At 38.4% G+C, this 27,974-nt stretch overlaps 1 protein-coding gene across 1 annotated transcript; it reads left to right on the plus strand.

The window, feature by feature from the left end:
• Positions 1-667: 667 nt before the first annotated feature.
• Positions 668-27,816, plus strand: LOC110542722 (putative selection and upkeep of intraepithelial T-cells protein 1 homolog). Its single transcript, XM_060366146.1, has 7 exons — positions 668-912; positions 7,001-7,078; positions 14,198-14,545; positions 14,992-15,273; positions 18,337-18,444; positions 26,170-26,280; positions 26,897-27,816. Exons 2-7 carry the CDS (start codon positions 7,006-7,008, stop codon positions 27,025-27,027), a joined length of 1,053 nt encoding a protein of 350 aa, XP_060222129.1. The 5' UTR covers positions 668-912; positions 7,001-7,005; the 3' UTR covers positions 27,028-27,816.
• Positions 27,817-27,974: the final 158 nt, after the last annotated feature.

The raw sequence follows: 27,974 nt of genomic DNA on the forward strand, positions 1-27,974 counted from the left end.
ACATATGTATATAAAATATATATGTATATATTTATAACACATATGTATACAATATATGTATATATTCATACATATACTTTTAAAATAGTCATTTCATAAGTTTATATTTTTACTTTCTGCAGTTCATCTCTCATTGTACCTCCCCAACCTCTCTCCTAGACCATCATTGTAAACTATGTGCTTTGAATCCTTCATATTTCGTTAGATTATTCTGGTTCTCTGGAAGTTTGCTGGTCTCCTTTGCTTCATGGGAGTAACTGGCTATTTTGTTTCAAGAATCTTGGTAGCTTTGGAAAGGGGCAGGGAGGAGATGAGGAGGGCAGTTGGGATTTGGAGGGAATGAGGGAGAGGGATACAGCTGGGATACAAAGTAAATAAACTGTAACTAACATTAAAAAATTAAAAACTAAACTTAAAAAAAGAATCTTGGTAGCCATTGTCTGCTCTCTGAAGGCTGAATTCCCAGTCTTCCGCTGTGATTTCATAAACTGAGTCTTCTGCCGTGACAAATATATTAATTGTAATTTTTTTTTTTTTTTTGGCAGCACTCAGTGAATGTCAGGGATGAGTCAGATTTTGTTTTCTTCCTTCCTTGTGCGACAGGAACCTTTTTAGTACTTAAGCAGTACAAGATGCAAGCTGAACAAAGGTTTCACTTGTCGGTTGATGCAAGCAGTCCGCTAAGAATTTCTCTTCAAAAGAGAACAAATTATCAGGCTGGCAGAAACATACAGCCAGAATTTGAGGACGGAAGAGTCATCCATGGTTAGGCTTTACCTGGTCCCTATCTGATTCTGGCACATCTTCCGCTGGATAAAACCAAAGCACCTGAACATTGTCAGAAGTTCGGGTGACTCGACTGGGATTGTCTGTCAGAACAGTGGAGAGCTGACGTGTAACCATCAGGTTCAAGTAAGTGTCAGGATTTAGTGAGATTGTGTACCTAATAGTCTATTTGTAAAATGTCTCTTCTATCATTTTCTGTTACTTGAGCCTCGTAAATATTCTTGTCCTTGCATTTCTGGGGAGGCTCCAGACCTGGGCTTGAAGGCTGCTGAGATCTGAAAGTTCAGAGGATGGGGTTTTAATAACCTCTGGGAAATGGTTTTCTTGCGTTTTCCTTATGCATTTCTTCTATTGCAGAGAGACTTGGCAAATGTTGGCTCAACTTATGGAATTTAAAGTTCAGTAAAGAGAAAAATGTTTATTTTCTGTTAGTTTCTTAGTCACACAGTTGAAAGACTGGTTTCAACAATGACAAGGTAAAGAGCAGGGTGGGAAGTCTGATGCTCTCTGAGTCTCTGCTGCTGCCCATGTGTTTTCTGTCCATACATAGAACACATTGAGACTGTGGAATTTAGACAGGTGAATTCACATAGCTTTCATTGTTTACATATTCAGTGTCTGCCAGATAGTTGATGTATTCCTGTCTTACTCCAGTGTTTGTTTACGTAACATAATTCCTCATGGTTTCTGTAAGTACTTTCATTTTTACTAAATAACTAGAACAGAAACTAATTTAATACATAGATAATATCAGAAATTTAATAAAGAAAAATAAGGTCATTATTGGAATTTAAAGATTACCCATTTTAAAAATATGGATGATTAATATGAAAAGAAAAATTTTAATTATTTCTAAAATACTTATTCTGCTAATGAACACAGCCATAAAAATGAGAATTTTTTTTGTCAAATCACCTTTAAGATCATGCTATCAAGATAGGCAAAAGAGGTGAAAAATATTTATTTAATCTTCATTCAAAGTAGTATCTCCCATAAAAGATTAAAGGACACATATGCCCTTCTATGCTCTCCTAGACATTCAGTTTCAGTCCATTATAGGTGATGCCAGACATTGATGGTGACCCTGGCTTCCCCAACAAAGCAAACTGAGCAAGCTATGAGGAAGAATCTAGTAAGCATTTCTCTTCTATGGCCTGTGCTCAGCTGCTGCCTCTGGGTTCCTTCTCTGTTTGAATCCCAGCCCTGACTTCCCTCAATGATGGACTGTAACCTGCAAGTATAAGAAAAATAAAATTTCCCATCCTTTTATGTCACTTTTGGTCATGACGTTTTATCATAGTCATAATAATTCTTGTAAAACTCACCCTTTACCCTCCTCTTTCTCTCTTTTCCATGTTTCTTTTACTACAAGTTTCTTTCCCTCACTTATTTCCCATTCTATATATCCAATATAGGTGAATTCATGTTTAAATATTCATGTTTAAAATAAAAGATTTGTAAACGGAAAAAAAAAGACTGGTTTCATCCCCATAATTTTCTTTGCAACCAGTACTTCTTTATTATAGACAGTTATGAATAAGAAAAGCAGAAAGTAAAAGAGACAGGCATTGTTGTGAGATGTTGGTGATGCATTTTTATAAATAAGGTTGATTATTTTTTCTACTCTCTTAAATAGTCCATCAAGGAAAGATAAGGTATGCATATTTGTACTCATCTATGAAAGTTTCAAAGTTAATTTTATAGGAGAAAGTAGAGTAGTTGTCACTAAAAGCTGAAAAGAAAAAGTACTAAGGTAGGTTAGAGGGAGGCTTAATTGTAGGTATCAAAATATAGTTATTTAGGAAGAATAAGCTTTATTAGTGTGAGTACTCATTACAATGATTTATTATGCTTTTCAAATATCTGAAAGAGCAAAGTCTGAAGGTTTCCAAGATTAAGGAAATGTAATTGCTACTACTCTGATTTGAGGACGGCACATTAAATTACCCTGCTGGTGAGCTGGAAAGATGGCTCAACAGTCCAGAGTGCTTGGTGGTATGACAGACGACACAAGCTTGCTTCCCCACACCCACACCTGATGGTTCACAATCACTTGTAACTAAGTTTCTGTGGCTCTGACACTTTCCTGGCCTCCATGGCTACACACATGCACACGTGTATACTAACACATGAACACATACATAAAGTATAAAAATTAATATTTTAAAAATAAAATAATCTCCCTATAAACCACAAAAAGTTTATTGCACTCATTTTACTAAAGAGAACTTGAAATGTTAAAGCAAAAAGAAATTATAAAATTTAAGAGAACAAAATCTAACAGATCATAATCAGCAAATCAAAACAGTAAAGCTTGTTTACACGGATTTATAACTCATCATTTTTTTCTGTTATAATTTTATTTTAAGCATGATGTAACTGTTTATGACATATTCTTGAATTTTGATTAAAACTCAACATAAATGGTTTTTTAAGTTAAAACATAATCACATAATTTCCTCTCTCCCTTTTCCTTCTTCTAATCCCTCCTATGTCACACCCCTTACTTCATCTCAAATCCATGGCTTCTTTTTCTTTGATTATTACGTATATTTATGTGTGTATATGCATAAATGCATATGTAAAAATTTATGTCCATTGAGTGCTGCTTGTATGTATATGATTTGATGGCTGACCACTTGGTATTGAATAACCAATTATGGAGCTCATCTTCAGAGAAGACTAATTCTTTTTTTCTCAATATTCATTAGTTGCCTGTATTTCTCTATCTAGAGGTGGATCGTTGGGAGATTTCTTCCTTCCACAATGGCATGTTTATTGGTGTGGTCATTGTTCTGGTCTCGTTTAGGCATCCATATTGTTGCGGTATCAATGGTATAGCTTCTCTGTAATTTCTAGGAAACATAATCTTACAGCAGATGCTCTGGTTCTTGTAGTACTTCCACTCATTCTTCTACAATGTTCTCTGGACCTTAGATATAGAGGTTATGATATAGATGTAACTACTGGGAATTGGCACCCCATGATCAGTTGCTCTATGTATCTTGACCAGTTATATTTTTCTGCAATGGTCTTCCTCTGCAGCAAGGAAAAGCTTTGATGAATGATGAGACCTACACTCATCTATGGTATAGAAATACATATTTAAAATGCAGCTATGTATTCTGCCGGTCTTGTGAAGTGGCAGTGGTAGATTCTCCTCTAATATCCCTGGGAAGTTGCTTCTAGTACCAAGTTATCATATCTAGTACCAAGATATGAGTGCCACTGTTGTACATTTTGCAATGTTTTTCCATGCTAATCATGATTATGGTTCATTGGTATGATGGCTGGATAGGAGCATTGATTGTTATCTCCTCTGAAACCTCGCATAACATCTTCTGGCACTCTCAGTAAGTTTACAGGGTGGAGGTGTTCATGTTGGATCCTGCTCAAGTTTTATGAATCATGTGTCTAAAATACATGATGTCTCCAGCAATAAGGATTTACTTTCAACTTCTGGGAGACAACCAAGAGAAACAGTAATAGCCTATATTGTTTTGGGAGTCTCTTGGACTTCCCAGACTAACAACTGAGAATGAGATTTCTCATGTCTGGTGCTGGGTTTTTTCTTAGATGCTCTATAGCTCTTGTGGAAAGACTTGTCAACTCATGTGGCATATCTTCATTTAAGGGATAGCTATAATATAAATATATATTGTTTGAAGTTTTAGGTAAACATAAAAAAGTATGATTCCTCGGGGCTTTTTCAAACATTCTTAATGTCATTTATCCTCCCTCCACCACCTGACTCTTTCTTATTGACCGCTCTCTTCCTTTCCTGTTTAAAATTCCCCTCTCATTTTTCCATTTTCCCTTTCATATCATTTGTATACTTCTATTACCCTCTCTAGCCCCTGCCATGGTCTTTTTCTTCTTGTTTCTGAAGCTTCCCTAGGGTGTATACTCACATCTGAAGATTTGGAGCTAGGAACCTCAGATGAAGAGAGAACATGACATTTGTCTCTCTGAGAATAGGTGTTAGTTCTTTCTAGTTCCATCTATTTACCTGAAAGTCATGGTTTAATTTTTAACTTTTCTTCACAGCTGAATAATATTCTGTGGTTTATATATACCACATTTTCATTAGCCATTGGTATGGTAAAGGACATTTAGGTTGTTCCCATTCCCTAGATAATTGTGAACAGGATGGAAATGCACATTGTTGGGCAAGTGTTTGTGCTATCTGTAGTTAAGTACTTTGAACACATGCCAAGGACTTGGTCATATGGTAGATTTATTTTAAATATTTAAAGGATTTTCCACACTGGCTGTACCAGTTTGCCGTTGAACAAAGAGTGAATGAGGATTCCAGTTTTTTCACATTCTCAAGGTAAATAAAGCAATTGTAAACCTAATAGGTGCTTGTGTCTTATTATTTGTGATAGCATGTTAAATAACAGGAACTCAACGACTGGCTCTTTGACCTCCCCACCTCCCAGGAGGAGCAGTACTGTTAGGCCACAGAGGAGAACTTTGCAGCCAGTCCTGAAAATACCTGACAAAAGGGAGTCATATGAAAGGGGAGGAGGTCCTCCCCTATTAGTGGACTTGGAAAGGGGCAGGGAGGAGATGAGGGAGGGAGGGTGGGATTGGGGAGGGAATGAGGGATACAGCTGGGATACAGAATTAACAAAATGTAACTAATGAGAAAAATAAAATTATGGAGAAAAAAAAGACAAGCAAAAAAAAAAAAAAAGAAAATAGCTCATCAAATAAGGAAAAAAATAAATAAATAATACCACTATGATAATCACAGGACTAATAATAAATGATATATAGCTCAACAACCTTACAACGGTGCAGGATACTGCCCTTGTTTTCTTTGAACTGTTATAGCATTTCAGATTTCAAATTGAGGTCATTGATCTTGGTTTTAATTCTGATGCAAAGTGATAGATATTGATACAATTTTGTTATTTTACATGAGGACATCCAGTACCACTTGTTGAAGATGCTATTTTTTACTCCAGGGTGTAAGTTTTCCTCTTTGTAAAATGTCAGGTATGTACTAATGCTTAAATCTTCTATATCATTTCATTGGGCCAGTGCTAATAGGTGTTCTCTACCAATGAAATGAGCCAATTAATGCCAAATTAGAGTTTATAAAGGCGAGTTTATTGGTGGGAGGCAGCTTTCAAGAAGGTTCACTGATCTCACAGGAGGATATAAGAAAAGTTGCCATGGAGAAATGGCTCAAGGGTGCTGGGAAATGAACCTGGGTTCTCTGGAAGAGCAGCCAGTGTTCTTAACCCTTGAGCCATCTCTCCAGCCCCACTCTTCAATTTTTCCATATTTTGCTCAACTCTGTATTGCTCAAAAGCAATTGTACATATGGCATCTAATGTATGTCCTCATTGCTTTTATGGTATGTAAGAACCTCAGGGCATTGTTCAAAATGTAGGTATACCATTTTAGTAAGGCAAGAATCTAGACAAATTTACCCAAGTAAACAAGGTATTATAGTATTTTTATATTGTTGTCACTATTTAACTGTTTGTTTTTTATAATATCAGAACCCAGTAAGTATTTCTTTGAGACTGGAAACAGGCAACTCCTATACCTGTTTCAAGAGTTACATATCAAATATAACTTACGGAAATCTTTTATAGTTAACTGAGAAATATATTATAATCTTCCCCTTGACTTTGCAATGGAGAGTAAAGGTCACAGACATGTCTCTAATTATGAATTCTCCATTAACAGAAAATTCTGTGGGGTTCTTAAAATGTCATGGAAGGAAGTTATTTTTAACTATAAAATGGTTATTTAATCTGTATCATATGATGAGGATAAATGTCTTTAATTTTTTTATAAGTAGCTATCAATAAACATGTCAAATGATTTCACTAATGGAGGCTTTAAAAATCTGGAACTGTTGCCCATTTTCATCAACTTTGGAGAAGAAAAGAGCCTGATGGAATTTGCAAAACCAGAAAATAATATTGAGTCAAGCCTTGGAGAAGACAATCCCATAAAAATAATATATTGAACATTCATAACATGAAAGTCAGATGTGCTAATACAATTTTGGAATGTTGAATATCACAAAGTAAATGCTTCTCTTAAAATGCATTTGTTGTTTGCCTGGAATGAAATGATGAGGCCAGCTGTAACTGGAAGACAGTTGTTTTAGATAAACGTGGGTTATCTGATTTCTGGAACTTCTTACCCATGATTTCACTGATGATGAATTTGCTTTTTTTTATTGCAGGTGTAATGGATGCTGCAAGACTACTTATTTACAGATTTGTCATCGTGTGCCTTCTTCATATGGTAACACTGAGGGCAGGTATAAATCTCTAACTTCACTCATGAGCCTTATCAATATCAAGTTTGCCAAAAAAGAAAGTGTTATAGGCCCTTTTGCCAACTTAATGAAATCTAGACTTACCTGGGAGACAAGCCTCTAAGGCACACCTGTAGCAGATTATAATAAGTGGGTGAAATGATATGGGGAGACCTATCTACTGTGGGTGGCACAATTCCCTAGGGTGAGATCCTGGACTGTATGAAAAAGAGAAAGTGAGGTGAACACAAGCTCTCATTCTGATCTGATTCCTGGTTGTGGATAGAATGCAAAAACCAACATGTGGTCAACAGAACAGAATATAGAGATAAATTCTCACAACTAAAGATATGGAGACATGATGATGAACTCACTGGCTGGCTCTTTGATCACCTCCCCCTGAGGGGGGAGTAGCCTGACCAGGCCACAGAGAAAGACTATGAAAGACAGTCCTGATGAGATCTGATAGGCTAAGGTCAGATGGAAGGAGAGGAGGTCATCCACCATCAGTGGACTGAGGAAGGGGCATGGGAGGAGATGAGGGAGGAAAGGAAAGGAGGGCAGGATTAGAAGGGAATGAGGGTGGGGCTACAGCTGGGATACAAAGTAAAAAAAAACTGTAATAAATAAAAATTATATTAAAAAGATATGGAGAAAAGAGAGCTTTGAAACAAATGGTGATGAGAAAACCATTTGCATGGGTAGAATGTTAAAAACTCTAGCCCGTTTCTTGTCTTGTATAAAACCAGTTACAAATACAGGAAATATTTTAATTTAAAACGTGAAACTCTGAAACAGATGGAAAATATGAAAATTTTATGAGATATACACATAGGCAAGGACTTTCTAAATACAACTATAAGTGCTTAGGAAACAATGCACAAAACTGACAAATGGGATTGCATGGAATTAAAATGTCTCTGTACAGGAAAGAAAACAGTTATAAAAGAGTGAATGCCATGCAGTATAAAAGAAAAACCTTTGCTAAGTCTACATCTGACAGAGGACTAATATATAGAATATATAAAGAACTCACAAAACTAAATACAACAATAAGAAATCCAACAATCCAATCAATAAACCAGCTAATGAAATAAAGTTCCTAAAGATGAAGTACAAATTACCAAGAAACATAGCTTTTAAAAGTTCAACATGCTTAGTTATCAGAGAAAAGCAAATTAAAATTACATTATGATTTCCTCTATCATGATAAGAATGACAATCATTCAGAAAATGAATGATGGCATGTGTGCTGGAAAAAGTGTGTTGTACACTACTGATCACAATCTAAATTAGTTTAGCTACCACTGATACCAACATGCAAGATCAGAAAACCCCCAAAGTTCACCAACTGTACTATCTAGCTATACCTCTGTTGGGTATTTACTTGAAGGATTCTAAGCCAGCATATCACACTGTTATCTATATATCCACGTTTATTGCAGCACTCTCCACAGTAGTTATGAAACTAATCTTTGTGTTCATCAATAAAAAAATACATGAAGAAAATAATATTCAACCATATTGTAAAACAAAATGTCATTTGAAGGGAAATGGTCTCAATACATTAATGGAGATTAATGCATTAAGCAAATTGGTTCCAGACAAAGTAAAACAAATATTGCATGTCTTCTTCAATTTGTGAGTCCTGTATTTTTTAATTGATGTTTTTATTTTTTCACTTTACATCATGATGACAGCCCCCTCCCTCCTCTCCTCCTGGCACTGCTCTCCCACTTTCTTGTCCCATTCCCCCTTCTCCTTCTCCTCATACCAACCAACATCCTAACACATCAAGTCCCATTAGGACTAAGCACATCGCTGAGGTCAGACAAGGCAGCCCAGCTAGGGGAAGTGATGCAAAAGCAGGCAATACAGTCAACCTCAGAGACAGATACTGTTCCACTTACTAGGGAACCCACATGAAGACCAAGCTGCCCACCAGTTATATATGTGTTGGGGGCCTAGGTCCAGACCACACATGCTGTTTTGTTGGTGCTTCAGTCTCTAAAGCCCCCACAAGCCTAGATTAGTTGACTCTATTGCTCTTCTTGTGGAGTGTTTGTATATATGGCATGAAAGTAGAAGTCGAACTTTGAGAATGAAGACAGCAACAGAAGAAGAGAAAGAAAATTATTAACGGCTTACTGGGGAGTGAACTTGGTGAAAGTATATTATACAGTTGTAGGAGCATGTCCCTGAGATACCACCACCTATATAAAATGGATATAATCCAACAAAAAATACAAAAGTGAAACCACCCCACAGTGATTTTTAAACTGAATTACTGATGCCCTTTGTGACTCTATAGCCCTGGCACTCCCTAATTTGCTAAGGAGTGATGCCAGTTAGATATATGAGTGCTGCTAATCTTGGGTATTCCTTGCTCATGATCCAGTTCTGGATGTTGGTCCTCTGTGCCTCTGCAAAGTCTTCCTTTTGTGTGGCTTCCTATTGTGCAATGCTGAAATGATTACTGAAACAGTAACCATGTGTACTACTGTCACCTGGTAGTTTTACCTTGTACCAGTGATCAGACCCTGGAATCCTTAAATTCATTATAGATCATCAAGGATCCACCTGATGTCATATAGAAGAATTAATCTGACCACTCTTGAAATGTTTTATGTTCTACCTACTCCTCTTTTTCTACCTTCTCTTAAAAGCTCTACCATCCATCTTTTATACTCTATAGCACTGATTTTTCTAAAGGGCCATAGACCTGAAACCATACAAGCTTTGTTAAAAAAAAAAAAAAAACAACAAAACAAATGAACAAAAACACTAGTGCATTGTATAAATGAACAGTGATTGGTTTAATCGGTAACCTGTTAAAAAATTGCATCCGGTCTTGAGCAAAAATAAGTACTGATGCTTTAAACATTTGGATGCATGTTTTTGCATGGATTTATTTTTCAAATCTTTTGGGAAATATCTAGGCATATAAAAGCTCACAACTATGCTGAGCTATTATTAATTTGGTTAAGAAAAGGAAAGGACTTTCATCTTCCCCTTCTTTCATAAGATTCCCTGCATTCTGTCCAAAGTTTGGCTATGAATCTCAGCATCTGCTTTAATACCCTGTTGGGTAGAATCTTTCAGAAGCCCTCTGTGGTAGGCTCCTGTCCTGTTCCCTGTTTTCTCCCTCTTCTGTCTATCCTGTTTGCCCTTCTGAATGAGGATTGATCATCATACCCAGGGTCCTTCTTCTTGCTTATCTTCTTTTAGTATATTTATCCTATATGATATGTTTAATATCCACTCTAAAAAGACCTGGAGGGGACAGGAGCTCCACAAGGAGAACAACAGAATAAAAAAATCTGGGCACAAGGGTCTTTTCTGAGAGTGATACTTCAACCAAGGACCATGCATGGAGCTAACCTAGAACCCCTGCACAGATGTAGCCCATAGAAGTTCATTTTCCAAATGGGTTCCCTAGTAAGGGGAACAGGGACTGTCTCTGACAAGAACTCAGTGGCTGGCTCTTTGATCATCTCTCCCTGACAGGGAGCCTTACCAGGCCACAGAGGAAGACAATGTAGCCAGCCAGTCTTGGTGAGAGCTGGTAGGCTAGAGTCAGATGAAAGTGGAGGAGGACCTCCACCAGAGGACTCGGGGGAGAGGCATTGGAGGAGATGAGGCATAGCTGGCAGGATTGGGAGGAGATGAGGGAGGGGGCTACAGCTGGGATACAAAGTGAATAAATTGTAATAATAAGTAAATAAATATAAAAAAGAAAAGAAAAGGGAAGAGAAGGGAAAGGTAGGGAATCGAGGGGAGTGAAAGTGTTTGGACTGAGTTGCATTCCCATCAGCAACAAACGAGATGCAAATAGTTCTGTGTCCCAACCAACACTTTGCATTGTCAGCATGTTATATTCCAGCTACTCTAATAATAGGCTTATGGTAATATTTTTATAATTCTCTAATGACATATATTGCAAAATATTTATATGCTTTCTATATTGAAGTGTCTGCTCAGCATTTTTGCTCATAGCTAATTAGATGTGCTATTTTTACTGAAAATTAAGACTTCTTTCTGTTTTCTGGCTACAAGCCCTTCGTTATCTGCCTTTTGAAACTATTTTTGTCTATGACTTACCTTTTTTTTCTGCTAACAAAAGCATTTTAATTAACTAAATACAAAACATTTAATTTTACTGCAAATTTTTATTTAGTGGGTTAAGGGTCAAGATCTTGTATGTTTTATTTTTTGAATAATTTTAATATTCAGTTATTTAACTTATGTCATGTGGTTTGGCAACTCATTCCTTGTCTAGTTTTTATTGCAGTTTTATTTATTGATTGTGTGTGTGCATGCATGTATGCCTGCAAATGTGCACACATGAGCACACTATAGAAAGAAAGCAGATGTCAGATGAGTTGCAATAGTCCATTCTTTCCTTCTACAACATCAGTCACAGGGGCTGAACTCAGCCTCAGGGTTGGCAGCAAGAGCCTTTACATCTTGAGCTTCTTACCACCTTGATTTACTTCTCTCATGATGCCCACCTGCTGCATTTTCTCAGAAAGAATTCTCTGGACCACACTGCAAAAAAATAATAACAAGATCTCTGCATTTTTTTTAAATTTTCAAATGAACCTATGCAGAATAAAGTCTTTCACTGTAATGTTTTGTTTCATAATTCTACGCATGCATATAATGTGCTTTGTTCAAATATGTACCCAACTTTCTCTCTTCCAGTTTTTCTCTATGTTCACCACTACTTGTTTTCTTCCATCCTCGTGTGCTCCCTTGTTTGGTAAACCCAGAGTCTACAGTGATGCCTGTATGTACAGCTGTGTGTAAACATTTATTAAAGCGTTGGTAGCCTTTGAGGGGCTGCATTCATGAAGAAAGTTTACTCTTCTCCTGGAGCAGCCATTAGATTATCAACTGTGGGTAGGACTTCATGAGCCCCTCCTCCCTCTGTCCAGGATTTGAGTTAGCTTAAACTTGTGCAGATCTTACACATACAGTCACAACTGTTGTGAGTTCATGTGTGCAAAAGGTTAAGCCAGACAGAATAATCTTTTCTCCACAGACCCCAGAAGTCATCTCGTCACAAATTTCCTTGTGTGTTTCCATCTCTAAACTGTCTCATTGAGATTCCTTTAAATGTACTAATTTGAGATTATAAAAACACTCAATATATACAATAAATTTGAAGATCTTGGTAGAGACATTAAAAACTCATTGTGGGCTTTTAAGTTCTCTAAAATGTTCAAAGATATGCTGTGTGTGTGTGTGAGGGCGTGTGTGGGCACACATCTGTGAGTTCAATGTAGGGCAGGGGATCACTTCACACCTATGAATTGATTTGTGGTTTTATCATGTGGTTTAAATTTTTCAGTTCACCTTTGAGAGGGTTTTTCTTCTTCTTTCCCTTAAGATTTTTATAAACTCAAATACATGTTAAGCCAAGTACTGGTTAACTGTAGGAAAATCTAGAGTTTTATTTGGAAAATTTGACTCTAGAATCTGTAAGATCATCTGCTGTGATCTAGTTACGTCCAAAGGCAAAACAAAACAAAACAAAACAAATTGTCTTAGCATGGAAAATTTGGAAGAACAAGTTTCAACATTTTGTTCTGTCTTGCTGGCAAAACTAAAAATAAAATAAAAAGTAGAGTTCAATAATTAAAAAAAAAACATTGAGAATAATAAAGGAAACAAGGATTTTAACTTTATTTTTTTATATCTATACTATATTTACATCTTTTCTACCACTCCCTTTTCACCCTTTTCATGTCCCATTCCTCCCATACCCCCAATCCTTCTCAAATCCATGATCTGTTCTGTATCACACACACATACACATCATCATCATCATCATCATCATCATCATCATCATCATCATCATCCTACTTAGACCATTTAGTGTTGCTTATATGTATCGGTGTTTAAGACTGACTACTTGGGAATGAATAACCTATGAGGGGATTAGGGAGACTAATTCTCCCCTTAATGAGCAAACATTAATTGCTTGTAGCTCTTCATCTGAGGGCAAAAGCATGAGGGTGAGATTTCGCCCTTCCACATTAGGATGTGTTGTCATTGTGCTGGTCCTGTTTAAGTGATCATACTTGCTGACGTTTCATGGGTGCAGCTACACTGTCATATGGAAAACATGATTTCACAGATGTCATCCTAGCCCTCAGCTCCTACAACTTTACCGACCATATTCTGTGGTGTTCCTTATGCTGTTGTGTGTAGGGGTTATTTCGTAGACATATTAACTGGGGCTGTGGACGCCACCGTTAGGTATTTTCTACATTTTTATGAATTGAGAATTTCTATGGTAGTGTCCACATGCTTCAGAAGGACGTTTTGATGATAGGTGAGAGGTGCACTTCTCTGTAGACATGAGAATATATCTTAGAATGCAGGTAGAAGTTATACTAGTTTAGAAAAATAGCAGTAATGGGTTCATTCTTTTTCTTCCTTCCTTCCTTCCTTCCTTCCTTCCTTCCTTCCTTCCTTCCTTCCTTCCTTCCTTTCTTTCTTTCTTTCTTTCTTTCTTTCTTTCTTTCTTTCTTTCTTTTGGACAGGGTTTCTCTTTATAACATCCTTGGCTATCCTAGAACTCAATTTGTAGACCAGGTGGGTCTTGAACTTACAGAGGCCACTTGCCTCTGCCTCCCAAGTGCTTGGATTAAACTGAGTGCCACCACACTCAGTTCCGTAGTAGATTCTGAAGGACAAATTTTAATATGAAATGAATACAAATTTTTTTTAAAGTAAAACAAAGATAAGAAAATTTCATGAAGATCTGTGAAGCTTAGGCATAAAATCATACAAAAAGGCTAATTCCAATTAAAGGATAATAAATCCTAGAATCACTCAGAGAAAGAATGAAATAAAATGAAAGAAGAGTCAACTACTGAGCTGGTGGCAATTCTCTTAGCCAGCCATTTAGCAGCAATAAAAATACACACATTTCTTAAGGAGAAGAGCTTCATGAGTCACCATCGAAGTCAAATATAAAATCAGATTTTTTTCAGGCATGCTGAAAAAAATTAACCCACAGTAAAAATAGGTTTGTGTGTTTAGGGGAGGAGGCAACTTAGAGGACTGGCTTGATTAATCCTCTCATGTGTTGGTTCTTGTTTCCCTTCCTAGAAAGATTCACAGTGACTGGATTAGAAGAACCAGTCTTGGCTCCAGTTGGTACAGTACTTGAGCTCAGCTGTCAGCTGTCTCCACCACAAAATGCCCAGCACATGGAAATCCGCTGGTTCAGGTCCCACTATACACAGCCCATTCGTCTATATGAAGATGGCAAAGACCTTTTCGGAGAAATTATCCCCAAATATGTGGAGAGAACAGAACTCTTGAAAAATGCCATTGACGAAGGGAAAGTGACCCTCAAGATCTTTAATGTCAATCCTGATGATGATGGGCACTACCACTGCCTCTTCAAGGATGGAAAGTTCTATGAAGAGCACATCACAGAGGTCAAGGTCACAGGTAAGCATGGATGCCTCAGAGACTGATTCTTAAATTCATTGAGCGATTTACATATAGTAAAATTGTTCAGTCATAAATTATACAAGTCATGGAATGTTAGATGGATTTGCTGATTTGTATAATATAAAGGCTTAACTTAGTTGTTTATATTTATTATCTAGCAAATATTTTACTGGGAGGAAAAATAAATTAGATAAACAGGACTTTTTTTTTTCATCAGAATTATTTAGAACAAGTGTCTAATTACATTACGGCCTCTCCATCTTTCCTTCTGGTGCCTTCTCTCTTAAGTGTTTTATTTTGTCATTGGCAGCCCTGTACGGTTTTGAATATCATTATCTCTGCAGTCACTGGAGTTAACATGGAGGAGGAGGAGTTCTCTTACTGTGTTCTTTTTCTTTTTCCATTCACTATACACAACTGGTTCCTCTTTTTTTTATAACCAGCTGGGAGCTCCCGAGTTCAGATTCTTGTTCATCCTCCAACTACCAAAGGTGTGATAGTGGAGTGTCAGTCTGGAGGTTGGTTCCCAAGGCCTCTCATGGAGTGGAGAGACAGCAGAGGAGAGGTCATTCCAGCTGCATCAAAATCCCAGTCACAGGATGGAGACAAGCTGTTCAGTGTGAAGATAACTCTTCTCCTTAGAGATAGTTCTTTCCGGAACATTACATGTTGCCTTTGGAATCCTCTAACAGGCCAACAAGAAAGGACAAGCATTGTTCTACCAGGTGAAATTCATGTGTTCATTCTTGAAATAATCAGTTTTATATAATCTAGACTTTAATCAAATCTCATGAGCTTTCCTCACTTGGCTTCAGACCATTACTTTCTCTTCATTTTATTTATCATCTCATCTGTTGTCTAACTGACTCCCTTTGCTAGATTTTTTTTTTTACTATTTTTATAATATTGGAAATTTTAGTGTATAAAATTCTGTTTTGTTTTGTTTTTGTCCTGGCATGAAGTGGTGTTTGACGTTTTTGATATTTGGCTACATTGATACTCATTTCTTAAAATGTTTTGCAACATTATTCATTGTAAAAAAAAATCACAAAGGGCTGAGAAAGACTTAAGAAACTGTTCAACATCTTTAGCCATGGAGAAAATTTAGATTAAAACATTTATGAGCTCCCATAGCAGCCAGAATGGCTAAGGCAAAAAATATAATTACAAATGCCAGCATGGATATGGGGAAAGGGGAATGATTAATTGCTGGTGGTGGAGATGCAAACTGGTAAAGCTAGTATAGAAATGAGTGTGGAGATTACTCACAAATCTAACGCTATATCTACCATATTATCCACTCTTGGGTATATACACCAAGGACCTTGCATTAAAGATACTTGCTTGTGAGTGTTCATTGCTGTTTTATGCACAATAGCCAGGAAACAGTCAGAGACAGCCTAGATTTCTATCAACAGATGAGAGGATATTGAAAATGTAATCTATTTACACAATGGAATATTATTCAGCCAGTAATAAAAATGAAACAAAGTTGTTTGTGTTACTAAGACGGATTATCATCATGGATTGCTGCAGCCATGAATCATCTGAAGGAATGGGCAGGCATGGGAGCATTAGCAAGCCTTCTGGTGTTGGTCTCCTTGGTTTGCCTGTGGTGTATATGCAAGATTAGAGTCTCACAACAGCGTAATACAGCCATGATCATTCAGGCCTTTACAGCCATTGAAGCAGGACAGTCTCCCCAAGCATGGTTGGCTACCATAAAAAGCTAAAATGTTACCCTCAGGATGCAAGGCTAAGCACTGCACTCAGGGTCAGCCGCTTTGGACCCAGAGAAGAGCATGTCTGATTGCATGTGGGTTGATGCCCCAGGTCCCGCCTCTGAGAAAAAGGTATCGGACGGGTCTGATGCTCTTTGGGTGGATGACACCTAAATGAACATCGGTACAAAGTCCCAGTTTATTTCTAATATCAGAGATCAGACCTCTACTCTTGCCTGATGCGTCTAAAACAAAAAGGGGGAACTGTAGAGAGCTGCGGAATGCTATGCCTTAAAGATGGAGCTGGTTTCCGCCTTCCACCTTCCCGATGGTGAGTGCTCTCTGTCACAAACAACTCCATATTTGGCTAAGGCTGAGGATCTGGCTTGCTTCCATGTATGTGGACCTATCTGCATTGCCCACGTGGCACGCTGGGGTTGGCTACCCGGAGGCTATTTAAGCTGTGGGCTGGCTTTCCCCAGGGTCAGAAGATTGTTCAAGGTTCCTGAATAAACTGCATTGAGGAAAAAAAAAAAAAAAGACTATGCAGTACAATTTGAGGTCAGATACTGTAATATATGTAGCATAGAGAACCAACCACAAACCCTGATCACAGTGAGAGGTACACTTAAGGGTCCTGATGGGAATGTAACCTGTTCTAACCAATATGAAAATAGATGTTGAGGTTTAACAAAACTGCAATAGGCGGCTGGAGAGATGGCTCAGCAGTTAAGAGCACTTATTTCTCCTGCAGAGACCCATAGTCAGGTCCCAGGACCCACACTGTGGTTCACAACTACCTTTAACTCCATTTCTAGGGGTTCCAATATCTTCTTCTTACCTCTCTGATCACCTAGCATGCACATGGTTTATATGTATATATGTATATATGTATATATATATATATATATGCAAAATAAATCATTTACAAAAGTATTTTAAAAAGTCTGCTAAGGAGAAAACAAGAAACAATACAGGAGCCTACCACAGAGGGCCTCTGAAAGACTCTACCTAACAGTGTATCAAAGCAGATGCTGAGGCTCATAACCAAACTTTGGGCAGAGTACACGGAATCATATAAAAGAAGGGGGAGTTAGTAAGACCTGGAGATGACAGGAGCTCCACAAGGACCAAATATATATGGGCTCAGGGGTCTTTTCTGAGACTGATACTCCAACCAAGGACCATTCATGGAGATAACCTAGAACCCCTGGGTGGATGTAGTCCATGGCAGCTCAGTATCCAAGTGAGTACCCTAGTAAGGAAAACAGGGACTGTCTCTGACATGAACTCAGTGGCTGGCTCTTTGAGCCCCTCCCCCCCGAGGGAGGGGCAGCCTTGCCAGGCCACAGAGGAGGGCATTGCAGCCAATCCTGATGAGACCTGATAAGCTAGGGTCAAATGGAGGGGGAGGAGGACCTTGCCTATCAGTGGACCTAGAGAGGGGCATGGGAGAAGATGAGAGAGGGAGAATGAGATTGGGAGGGAATAAGGAAGGGAGCTGCAGCTGCGATAAAAAGTGAATAAAATATAATTAATGTAAAAATTAAAAATTAAAAAACTCTGCTAATAGAAAGACCATATATGAGTTATGATCTAGATATACCACTTATACATCTACAACAAAGGACCGTAGAACTGCTCTCTTGACGCATAGTCTTAATGTCAGTCAGTCAGAACATGGGCATTGCATGTGGCCTGACAGTTTAGACAGAACTGAAGCACTGATTTGGAATAGACTCTGTATTAGTCCCCTTAGGATCCCTAAGTCCGAGCCTTGAGGGAGGGAGAGGGCAACTCGTCTTTGCCTTTTCTCTTTCTGTCAGGGAGTTAATGAGATAGAAATTATGGAAAGAAATAGATTGGCCTTCATTCTTTGCACCACCCACATACTAATTTAAACCTATGCTACTTTCCACACAGTTCATAGCTGCCTCTCCAAACTGGCCTAAACCCACTCTTCTAAGGTGAGAGAACTGGAGAAGGCTTTGATGTGTCATCCCTAAGCAGGATGGTGCAAACACCCCGAATCTCTTAGGCAGTAAAATTTGTGATTTTCTATTTCAGATGAAATGTTTTCTTGGAATTTTATTTGGAAGATGATTGTGGGTGTAATTCTGACTATGATGACCCTCTTTGTCATAATGCCCACTATTAAACTACAATTCCTAGAAGGTGAGTAGGTTTTCATGGTGGGAGATGCAAGGCAGGAGAGGGAAAGGTAGCTAATGCTGCATGACATTTCATTTAGAAGCTTCTCTGCAGATATTATAAACTCATGGCTCATAAACTAGACGTATATCTTTATCTACATCTTGGTCTAGAAGACTCTTGCTGCTGGAGCTGCTGACATTGGTCTTTGTGAAAGTCTATGCTTCATTCAACATGAAACTTCCTTTTCCTATGGTGATAGACACAAAAGAATTGGAAAGCTTTTTAACACTTAATATCTAACAACATTTCTTCATTCTTCTCTCTAGATTTTTCAAAGTTCTAATGGACTCATTGAGGGTAGAAAACAAAGTCATAAACTGTGTATTGCAGGGTTGATGCAAACTAACATTTATACATGTCCAGGCATGTTTAAGCTTTATGGCCAAAACAGTCTAGCCATTTTGTTTTTAAGTCTCCATTTGATCATAAGGTGAAATTAATCCTCCCTTGGGTCCTCCTTGTTACTTAAGTTTCTTGGGTTTGTGAATTGTAGGATGGTTATCCTCCATTATATGGTAAAATCCACTTATAAGTGAATATATACCATGCATGTACTTTTGGGTTTGGGTTACCTCACTCAGGATGATCTTTTCTAGTTCCAGCCATTTGATGCAAATTTCATGATGTCTTTGTTTTTAATAGCTGTGTAGAATTCCATTGTGAAGATGTACCATAGTGTCTTTATCCATTCTTTGGTTGAGGACATCTGGGTTGTTTCCAGTTTCTGGCTATTATGAATAAAGCTGCTGTGAACATAGCTGAGCAAATGTCCTATATATATATATATATATATATATATATATATATATATATATATATAATAGTAGAGCATCTTTGGGGTATATGCTCAGGAGTGGTATAGCTAGGTCCCAGATTTTCTGAGAAACCGCCAGATTGATTTCCATTGTGGTTGCACAAGTTTTCACTCTCACCAGCAATAGAGGAGTGTTCCCATTTCTCTACATCCTTGCCAGCAAGGGCTATTAGGTGAGTTTCTTATCTTAGTCATTCTGATGGGTGTAAGACTGAACGTGAGAATCATTTTGAGCTGCATTTCTCTGATATTAAGGACCTTGAACATTCCTTAAAGTGCTTCTTGCCATTGGAGATTACTCTGTTTAGTATTCTGTTTAGCTCTGTACCCCATTTTTAATTGGATTATTTGGTTTGTTGGTGTTTGACTTCTTGAGTTCTTTATACATTTTGGATATTGCCCTTCTGTCAGATATAGTGATAGTGAAGGTCTTTTTCTAATCTGTAAGCTCCTGTTTTGTTCTATTGACAATGTCGTTTGCCTTACTGAAGTTTTTCAGTTTTATAAGATCTCATTTATTAATTGTTGATCTTAGAGCCTGTGCTGTTGGTATTCTGTTCAAGAAGATGTCTCCTGTGCCAATGAGTTCAAGTCTGATCACCAGTTTCTCTCCTAATAGATTTAGTGTTTCTGGGTTTATGCTGAGGTCTTTGATCCACTTGGACATGAGTTTTTTTGCAGGTGATAAATATGGATTTATTTGCATTTTTCTACATGTAGACATCCAGTTAGACCAGCACCATTTGTTGAAGGTGCATTTTTTCCATTGTATGGTTTTGGTTTCTTTGTAAAAAAATCCAGTGTGTGGGTTTATTTCTGGGTCTTTCAACTTGATTTTATTGATCAACCAGTCTCTTTCTATACCAGTACCATGCAGTTTTTTATCACTATTACTCTGTAGTATAGCTTGAAATCAAGGATGGGGATGCCTCCCTAATTCTTTTATTGTATAGTATTATTTTAGTTGTTCTGGTTTTTGTTTGTTTTTCCGAATGAAGTTTAGGATTGTTCTTTCAAGGTGTGTAAGTAATTGTGTTCATATTGTTATAAGAATTGCACTGAATCTGTAGACTGCTTTTGGTAAAATGGCCTTTTTTGCTATGTTAACCCCACCCATCCCTGAGTATGGGAGATCTTTCCATCTTCTGTTATCTTCTTCAGTTTCATTCTTCAGTGACTTGAAGTTCTTGTCATACAGGTCTTTCATTGCTTGGTTAGAATTACACCAAGATACTTTATATTATTTATTGCTATTGTGATGGGTGTTGTTTCCTAATTTCTTTTCAGGCCCTTTGTCATTTGTATACAAGAGGGCTACTAATTTTTTTTGAGCTAACTTTGCATCTAGCTACTTTGCTGAAGGTGTTTATCATCTGTAAAAGTTCTCTGGTATAATTTTTGGGTCACTTAAGTATACTATCATATCATCTGCTAATAGTGATACTTTGACTTCTTCCTTTCCAATTTGAATCCCCTTGATCTCCTTCAATTGTCTTATTGCTCTAGCCAGGACTTCAAGAACAATGTTGAAGAGATACAGAGATAGAGGGCAGCCTTGCCTTGTCCCTGATTTCAGTGGGATTGATTTAAGTTTCTCTCCAATGAGTTTGATATTAGCTATAGGCTTGCTGTATATTGTCTTTATTGTGTTTAAGTATGTGCTTTGCCTTCCTGATATTTCCAAGAATTTTAACCTATAGTGGTGTTGGATATTGTCAAATGCTTTTTCAGCATCTAAGGAAATGATAATGTGGATTTTTCTTTTAGTTTGTTTATATGGTAGATTACTTTGGTGAATTTTCATATTGAACCATCCCTGCTAAAGTAGGATGAAGCCTGATTGATCATGGTGGATAACATTTCTTATGTATTCTTGGATTCAGTTTGCAAGTATTTTGTTGAGTAATTCTGCAATAATGTTCATAAGGGAAAGTGGTCTGAAATTCTCTTTGTTTGATCTTTGTGTGGTTTAAGTATCAGGGTAACTGTGGCCTCAGATAATGAATTTGTCAGTGCCCCTTCTGTTTCTATTCTGTTCAAGAGTCTAAGGTTTATTGGTATTACCTCTTCTGGGTGGGAGGGTGGGGCTGGGAGGAAAGGAGGGAGAGAGCTATGATTGGGATGTAAAGTAAATTAATTAATAAAAAATCTACTCTACCTATAAGATAGAGCAGAAATTGAGGAAATGTCTAATCAATATTAGGTCTCAGGTGGCCCAACCTGAGACCCACCTCTTGGGAGAGAGCCAACTCCTGACATTATTAACTCTATTCTGCTATGCTTGCAGACAGGAGCCTAGCATAGCTGTCCTCTGTGAGGCTCCACACAGCAGCAGATCAAAACAAATGCTGAGACTCACAGCCAAATACTGGGTGAAGTATAGGGAGTCTTGTGGAAAATTGGGGGGAGGGATAGAGGACCTGAAGGTAACAGGAACTCCACAAAGGCCCACAAAACCAACTAATGGGGGCGGCCCAGGGAGGCTTGCAGGGACTGAAGCACCAACCAAGGACCATGCATAGCATGGACATATGCCATCTACACAGATGTAGCAGGTGGGCAGCTCAGGAGTCATGTGGGATCCCTAGTAAGTGGAGTTGTGGGCTCTCTAACATGTACTCTGATGCCTGAATCTTGTCACTCCTCCCTGGTAGTGCTGCCTTGCCAGGCCACAGGGGAAGAGGACCCATTCAGTATTGATTTGACTTGACCAGCTGGAATGTTTTCAGCACAGAATTCTACCAGACTTTCTTTTTTAAAATTAACTAATTTATTTATTCACTTTACATCCTGATTATAGCTCCCTCCCTCCTCTTCTCCCAGTCCCACTCTCTTTCTCTCTTCCCCTACACTCCCCTCTATCCCTCAGAAAAAGAGAGACCCCACTATCCACCCACCCATCCCATCCTTCTATTACTTTTATTCTTTTTTTAATTAATTTTTTGTTTTTTATATTAATTACCATTTATTCACTTTGTATCCCAGCTGTAGCCTCCTCTGTCTTTATTCCCTCCCAATCCTACCCTCCCTCATCTCCTCCCTGCCCCTTTCCAAGTCCACTAATAGTGGAGGTCCTCCTCCCCTTCCAAATGACCTGAGCTTATCAGGTCTCATCAGGACTAGCTGCATTGTCCTCCTCTGTGGTCTGGCAAGGCTGCTTCTCCTTCAGGGGAGGTGGGTGGTCAAAGAGCCAGCCACTACTAGGAAATCCACTCGGATACTGAGCTGCCATGGGCCACATAAGCCGGGGTTCTAGGCTGTATCCATGAATGGTCCTTGGTTGGAGTATACCCATCAGTGTAACAAAGCAGATGCTGAGACTCATAACCAAACTTTGGGCAGAGTACAGGGAATCTAATGAAAGAAGGGGGAGATAGTAAGACCTGGAGAGGATAGGAGCTCCACAAGGAGAGCAACAGAACCAAAATATCTGGGCCCAGGGGTCTTTTCTGAGACTCATATTCCTTTTATTCTTAGGTTTCATCTTTTCATCACGTCCTTGAACTTTTGGAAGTTTTGTGTGAGGAAATTTTTGGATTTAATATTTTCTTGGAGTGATGTATTGATTTCTTCAATTGTATCTTCTACATTCAAGAGTCTCTCCTCCATCTCTTGTATTCTGTTGGTGATGCTTACCTCTGTAGTTCTTGCTTGCTTTCCTAAGTTTTCCATCTTTAGGATTTCCTCAGTTTGTGTTTGCTTTATTGATTCTATTTCCATTTTCAGATTTTGAATCATTTTTTTCATTTCCTTCACTGGTTTGATTGTATTTTCCTGTATTTCTTTTTTAAAATTTTTTTATTAATTACACTTTATTCACTTTGTATCCCCCCCTGTGATTCCCTCCCTTCTCCCGTCCCAATCCCTCCCTTCCTCCACCCTCTGCATGCATGCCCCTCCCCAATTCCACTGATATGGGACTTCTTTCTGATACTAGTCAATTAGGTCTTATCAGGAGTGGCTGCATTATGTGGCCTGGTAATGCTGCTTCTCCCTCAGGGGGAGGTAATTAAAGAGCAGGCCAGTCAGTTCAGGTCAGAGACAGTCCCTGTTCCTATTACAATAGAACCCACTTGGATACTGAAATGCCATGAGCTACATCTGTGCAGGGGTCTTAAGTTATCTCCATGCATAGTCCTTGGTTGGAGTATCAGTCTCAGGAAAGACCCTTGTGCTCAGATTTTTTGGTATTTCTTTAAGTGATTTATTTGTTTCCTCTCTAAAGGCTTCTATTTGTTTGATTTTATTTTCCTGGATTTCTTTAGGGATTTATTCGTCTCCATCATCTTTATAAGCATAGATTTAAGGTCATTTTCCTGTGTTTCAGCTGTGTTAGAATATCCAGGGTTTGATGTCTTTGGATTGTTGGGTTCAAGTGGTGCCATATTGCCCTGGTTTTTGTTGATTCTGGTCTTATGCTTGCACTCTAGCCATCTATTTGTGTCTGGCATTGGCTGGCTGTTTATGGAGACTGCTGGGCTTCTGGGGCATGTGGGAAGAACTCTGGCTCACTGGCTGGGGGTTGGATCTCCATGCCTATCCTGTGGCTCTTCCCTGCTGGTTGTATCCCAGGTGAACCCATAAGCACAGGATTAGGCTGTAGGTGTCTAATCTGTGTGATCCTGAGTTCTGGCAGGTCTTCTCAAGATTGCTAGTTGAGTCTTGAGCCATAGACTGGAATCTGGAATGTCTCTGTAATCTGAAGTCATCCTTGGGATGGTGCGAATAGATGCGCAATCTGAAGCTGGAACATAGCATGTCTGGCAACTAGGATCTCTCATATCTCTAGGGAAACACAAATGGATGCTGCCATTTTGAGGTCAGCAGCAAGGCCACTTGCTGGCTTTGCAGTCACTGCACTCCTGGTACCCAGACTCTGTATGCTGGACACTACCATCTTGGAAAGAGAAGCTCTATTCTTTTTTAGTCTGGCAGGTTTCCTCAGGAAGACAGGTAGAACTGTGAGGCGGGTCAGACCATGTCTCTGGTATCCTGGAGCTGTCTCCAGGGAGGTGGGAGATGTCTGGTGTTGGAGGCTAAAGCCATGGGTCCCTGTAATTCAGGAGTCATGTTCAGGTAGAAAGAAGACATTGGGGGAGTGGGGCCAGGGGTCCCCAAACCTGCATCTCTAGCTCTCAGGATGTCTCCTCTTATCCAGGAAACACAGCCATTGGCGTTTTGGAGGCCACAGCTTGGCAACTCACTAGGTCTGCAGTCTCTGATTTCCTGCTAGGCAGACATAGTGTGGTGCATGCTGGGCACCACCATCTTGGAGAGTCTTGCCACAAATGTTCTTAATAATTGAGTCATCTCTCCAGGCCACCATAACTCACTTTTATTAGATTGTTAATTTATTGGTTTGGGGTGATTTTGTTGTTGTTGTTGTTGTTGTTTACATATTCAAAATAGTGATCCTCTGTCAGGTTCACAGCTGGTGAAGATTGTCTCTCATTCTCTAAGCTGCCCCTTGATTAAAAGTTTGCTTTGCTGTACAGAAAGGAGCTTTTTACTTTCTGAGGTACATTTGCTGATTAATTATATCCTGAGTGGCTAATATACAGAAGAGACAGAGTTAAAATTGCTACCAGAACATCTAAAATAACCTTATATTTCAAGAAGCTGAGGCACAAAGACCTTGCAAACCATACCATGCTGTGTTTTTAGGAGAAAAAAAAAAGCCAATAAATAAATAAATAAATAAATAAATAAAGACAGGGAACTAAAAGGAGGAAAGAGATGAAAAAAAAAGTAACACAGGACAAGAATAGAACAGAACAGGGCTGAGGTGCCCTGCTCAAAGGACCTGATGTATTAAACAAAGGCAAATCCAATCTGACTAGATGTTGGCTCTCATCCATACTCATGTTCTTTCTCTACTGCTGGGAGTTCCTCTGTAAGGGGCAGTCCTGTTGATAAGATTACTGACACATTCCTGGGTCTGTGTTCAGTGCTTTCACGGGTGGAATCTTAAACCTGGTAAGACCTGTGCAAATTCCTTATGCATTCAGTTGGGGACATTAGCTTTGTCTTTATGTAGCTCCTGCGAATATCCTGAATATTGCTTGGAGTCTGTGTTAAGATTCCTTTCACCAGATTTTCAGCTCAACAAATACTATAATACTGATTCAGTGTTTCTTTTTTATAATTTTACAGTGTTTTGTTTATTGGTTTCAGAGTATAGTTCTGTCTCACTTAGCCTGATTTACCTAGGGTCTTGAGCTACTGGACCACCATTACAAGCAAAAATGGCTTCTTACTTCGGCTTTATTTATTGCCAGTGGCAAGAATCTTGTGCAGTGGAGAGAGTTTTACCACAGCTCTATTGCTGTTGTCTCTCTGGGTCTGGCCTTATTGTTCAGCTGTTTAGAGTAGCCGATCATTGTCAGATCAGGTTTGTTTGTTTATTTGTCTGTTTTTCAGTTCATCTCCTGGAGAACCTGTTTGACTGTGCTGGATGACAGCCACCATCTCAAGTTCTCTGATGAAATTTTAATTTTCAAATACCATTGAGTCTCATGCAATTCAAAGGTCTCTAGTCCCAGCATCTTTCAGGTTCAGAGAAATTGACAGTGATAACCATGAACATTCTATTCTTCTGTCCAATTAGCCCACTGAGGGATGGGTGAGGGAAAGACAACCCTGATTTGTCTTTTCTGCATGTTTGTTTGTTTGTCCTCAACCAGAGACCTAAAGTCACCTGTGATTTTTGTTCCTGTAACCATTAATTCTCTGATTCTTTTCTTCTTGACCTTAGCACTGTTTGCAATGCATACAGAGAAATGACATTAAAATGTAGACCTTGCCTTTTTTTTTCTTAATTTAAAGTTCTTACCAACCAATAACCAGTGATTTTTAAAACTCTGTTTCTTTAGGTTGCCCTGGCAAATGCAATTCTCCTTGGATGGTGGCCATGTTGCTTACAATTCCTTCAATTGCTGTATTCTTTTTACTCATCTTCTATTTGTATAGAAGAAAAGAGAGAGGTATGTGAATCAAAGAAGATATCTTTCTATAAATATTTCTTTTTCCAAACACCCAGTCACAGCTTAGGTAACAGATGGTGAATCTGTCTGAATTTCAGAAACAATAGGCCCTTCACTCTTCAAATGGAGAAGTTAAAAATAGCTAGCATAGTAACATTTATGTATGTCCACATTACCATAATAACAAATAAATTTAGTGTTAATATCAGTCTACAAATTAAGAGAAGTCACTGACTGCTGGAAAAGAATTTGAGAGCAAATATTGGCAAATAAATTGAATGTAGAATCTTTCTCTTATTTTTCATAAGAAAGTCAAGATTAAGTATCTGTTATTTCTCTACTAATTGTATCAAATAATTTATATTTATATTGATGAAACAGCCCTGAGAGTTGAAGAGCACGTTGCATACTAACACTCGAGTGCAACTTCTTCCAGGCTTAACCCAAACATATTCATTTTTAAATTCTTCCATATGACCCAAACTCTTTCTTCCCCAGCCTCATATATCCAGAAGTGTGGAATAATAGGAATCCAAAAAAAGTGAATCTATCAGAACTTTGTAATGCAGACTTCTTTTCTATCCTTTCAACTTCTTAATCTTGCATCTCTCTGCAGTCTTTCTTTCAGAGGCACAATTTGAGTTGGACAATATGTGGCTGGAAGACATGACTATGATCCTGAGCATGCTGATGGTGTTTGTCATCATCCTTGTTTCCTTTATTCACTTCACACTGAGAGGTGACTAGCGTGGGAAAGGCGGCAATGCAAATGGTGAATGTCTGGATAGCCAGCAAGCTGACTTTTCATTCTTTGTATTTTAATAGACGGGCTAAGAAGACAGAGCTACCTAGAGACTTCTAGTTCATAGCATCATTGGGACTCCTGGATTCTCTGTTAACACCAGTGTTAATGCTTTCAATACCGATGACAGTCTCAGCTCTGACTGCATGTTGTGACAGCCATCCCTGGTAAACATGGAAAGTCCACTGTTTGATCCAGACATATTTTTTCTTTATTAATTACACTTTATTCACTTTGTATCCCCCCCTTTGGTTCTCTCCCTCCTCCGGTCCCAATATCTCCCTTCCTCCACCCTCTGCATGCATGCCCCTCCCCAAGTCCACTGATAGGGGAGGACTTATTTTCCTTCCTTCTGACCCTAGTCAATTAGGTCTCATCAGGAGTGGCTGCATTATCTTCTTCTGTGGCCTGGTAATGCTGCTTCCCCCTCAGGGGGAGGTAATTAAAGAGCAGGTCAATCAGGTCATGTCAGAGACAGTCCCTGTTCCTATCATATTTTCTAAAGCTTCTGGATACTGGACTCTTTGCTATATTCACATAACTTCTATACATTTGATTTCAAATGTGTACTGTTTCCACTGCGTAATGTTTACCCTACCAGAAACATATGTGTATTCACAGGAATTGGACTCAAAATATCTCTGAATCTTTATTTAAGTTTATATACATATTTTCGAAACATCTGTTAACACGTGCCCCAAAACAAACAAGTTATTGTTGTTTCTCTGTTAACATGTGCCCCAAAACAAAGTTATTGTTGTTTTACAATGTAAGTTCTATATGTAAAAAAAAAAAAAAAAAAAATGAAAAGGACTATAGAGTAGTAACCCAGAAAAGAAAGATCGATGCTTGATTATTGTAATTTACAAAATCCTACAATTTGCACAAGCCT

This window comes from Meriones unguiculatus, chromosome 12 (assembly GCF_030254825.1).
Source record: "Meriones unguiculatus strain TT.TT164.6M chromosome 12, Bangor_MerUng_6.1, whole genome shotgun sequence".
NCBI lineage: Eukaryota > Metazoa > Chordata > Mammalia > Rodentia > Muridae > Meriones > Meriones unguiculatus.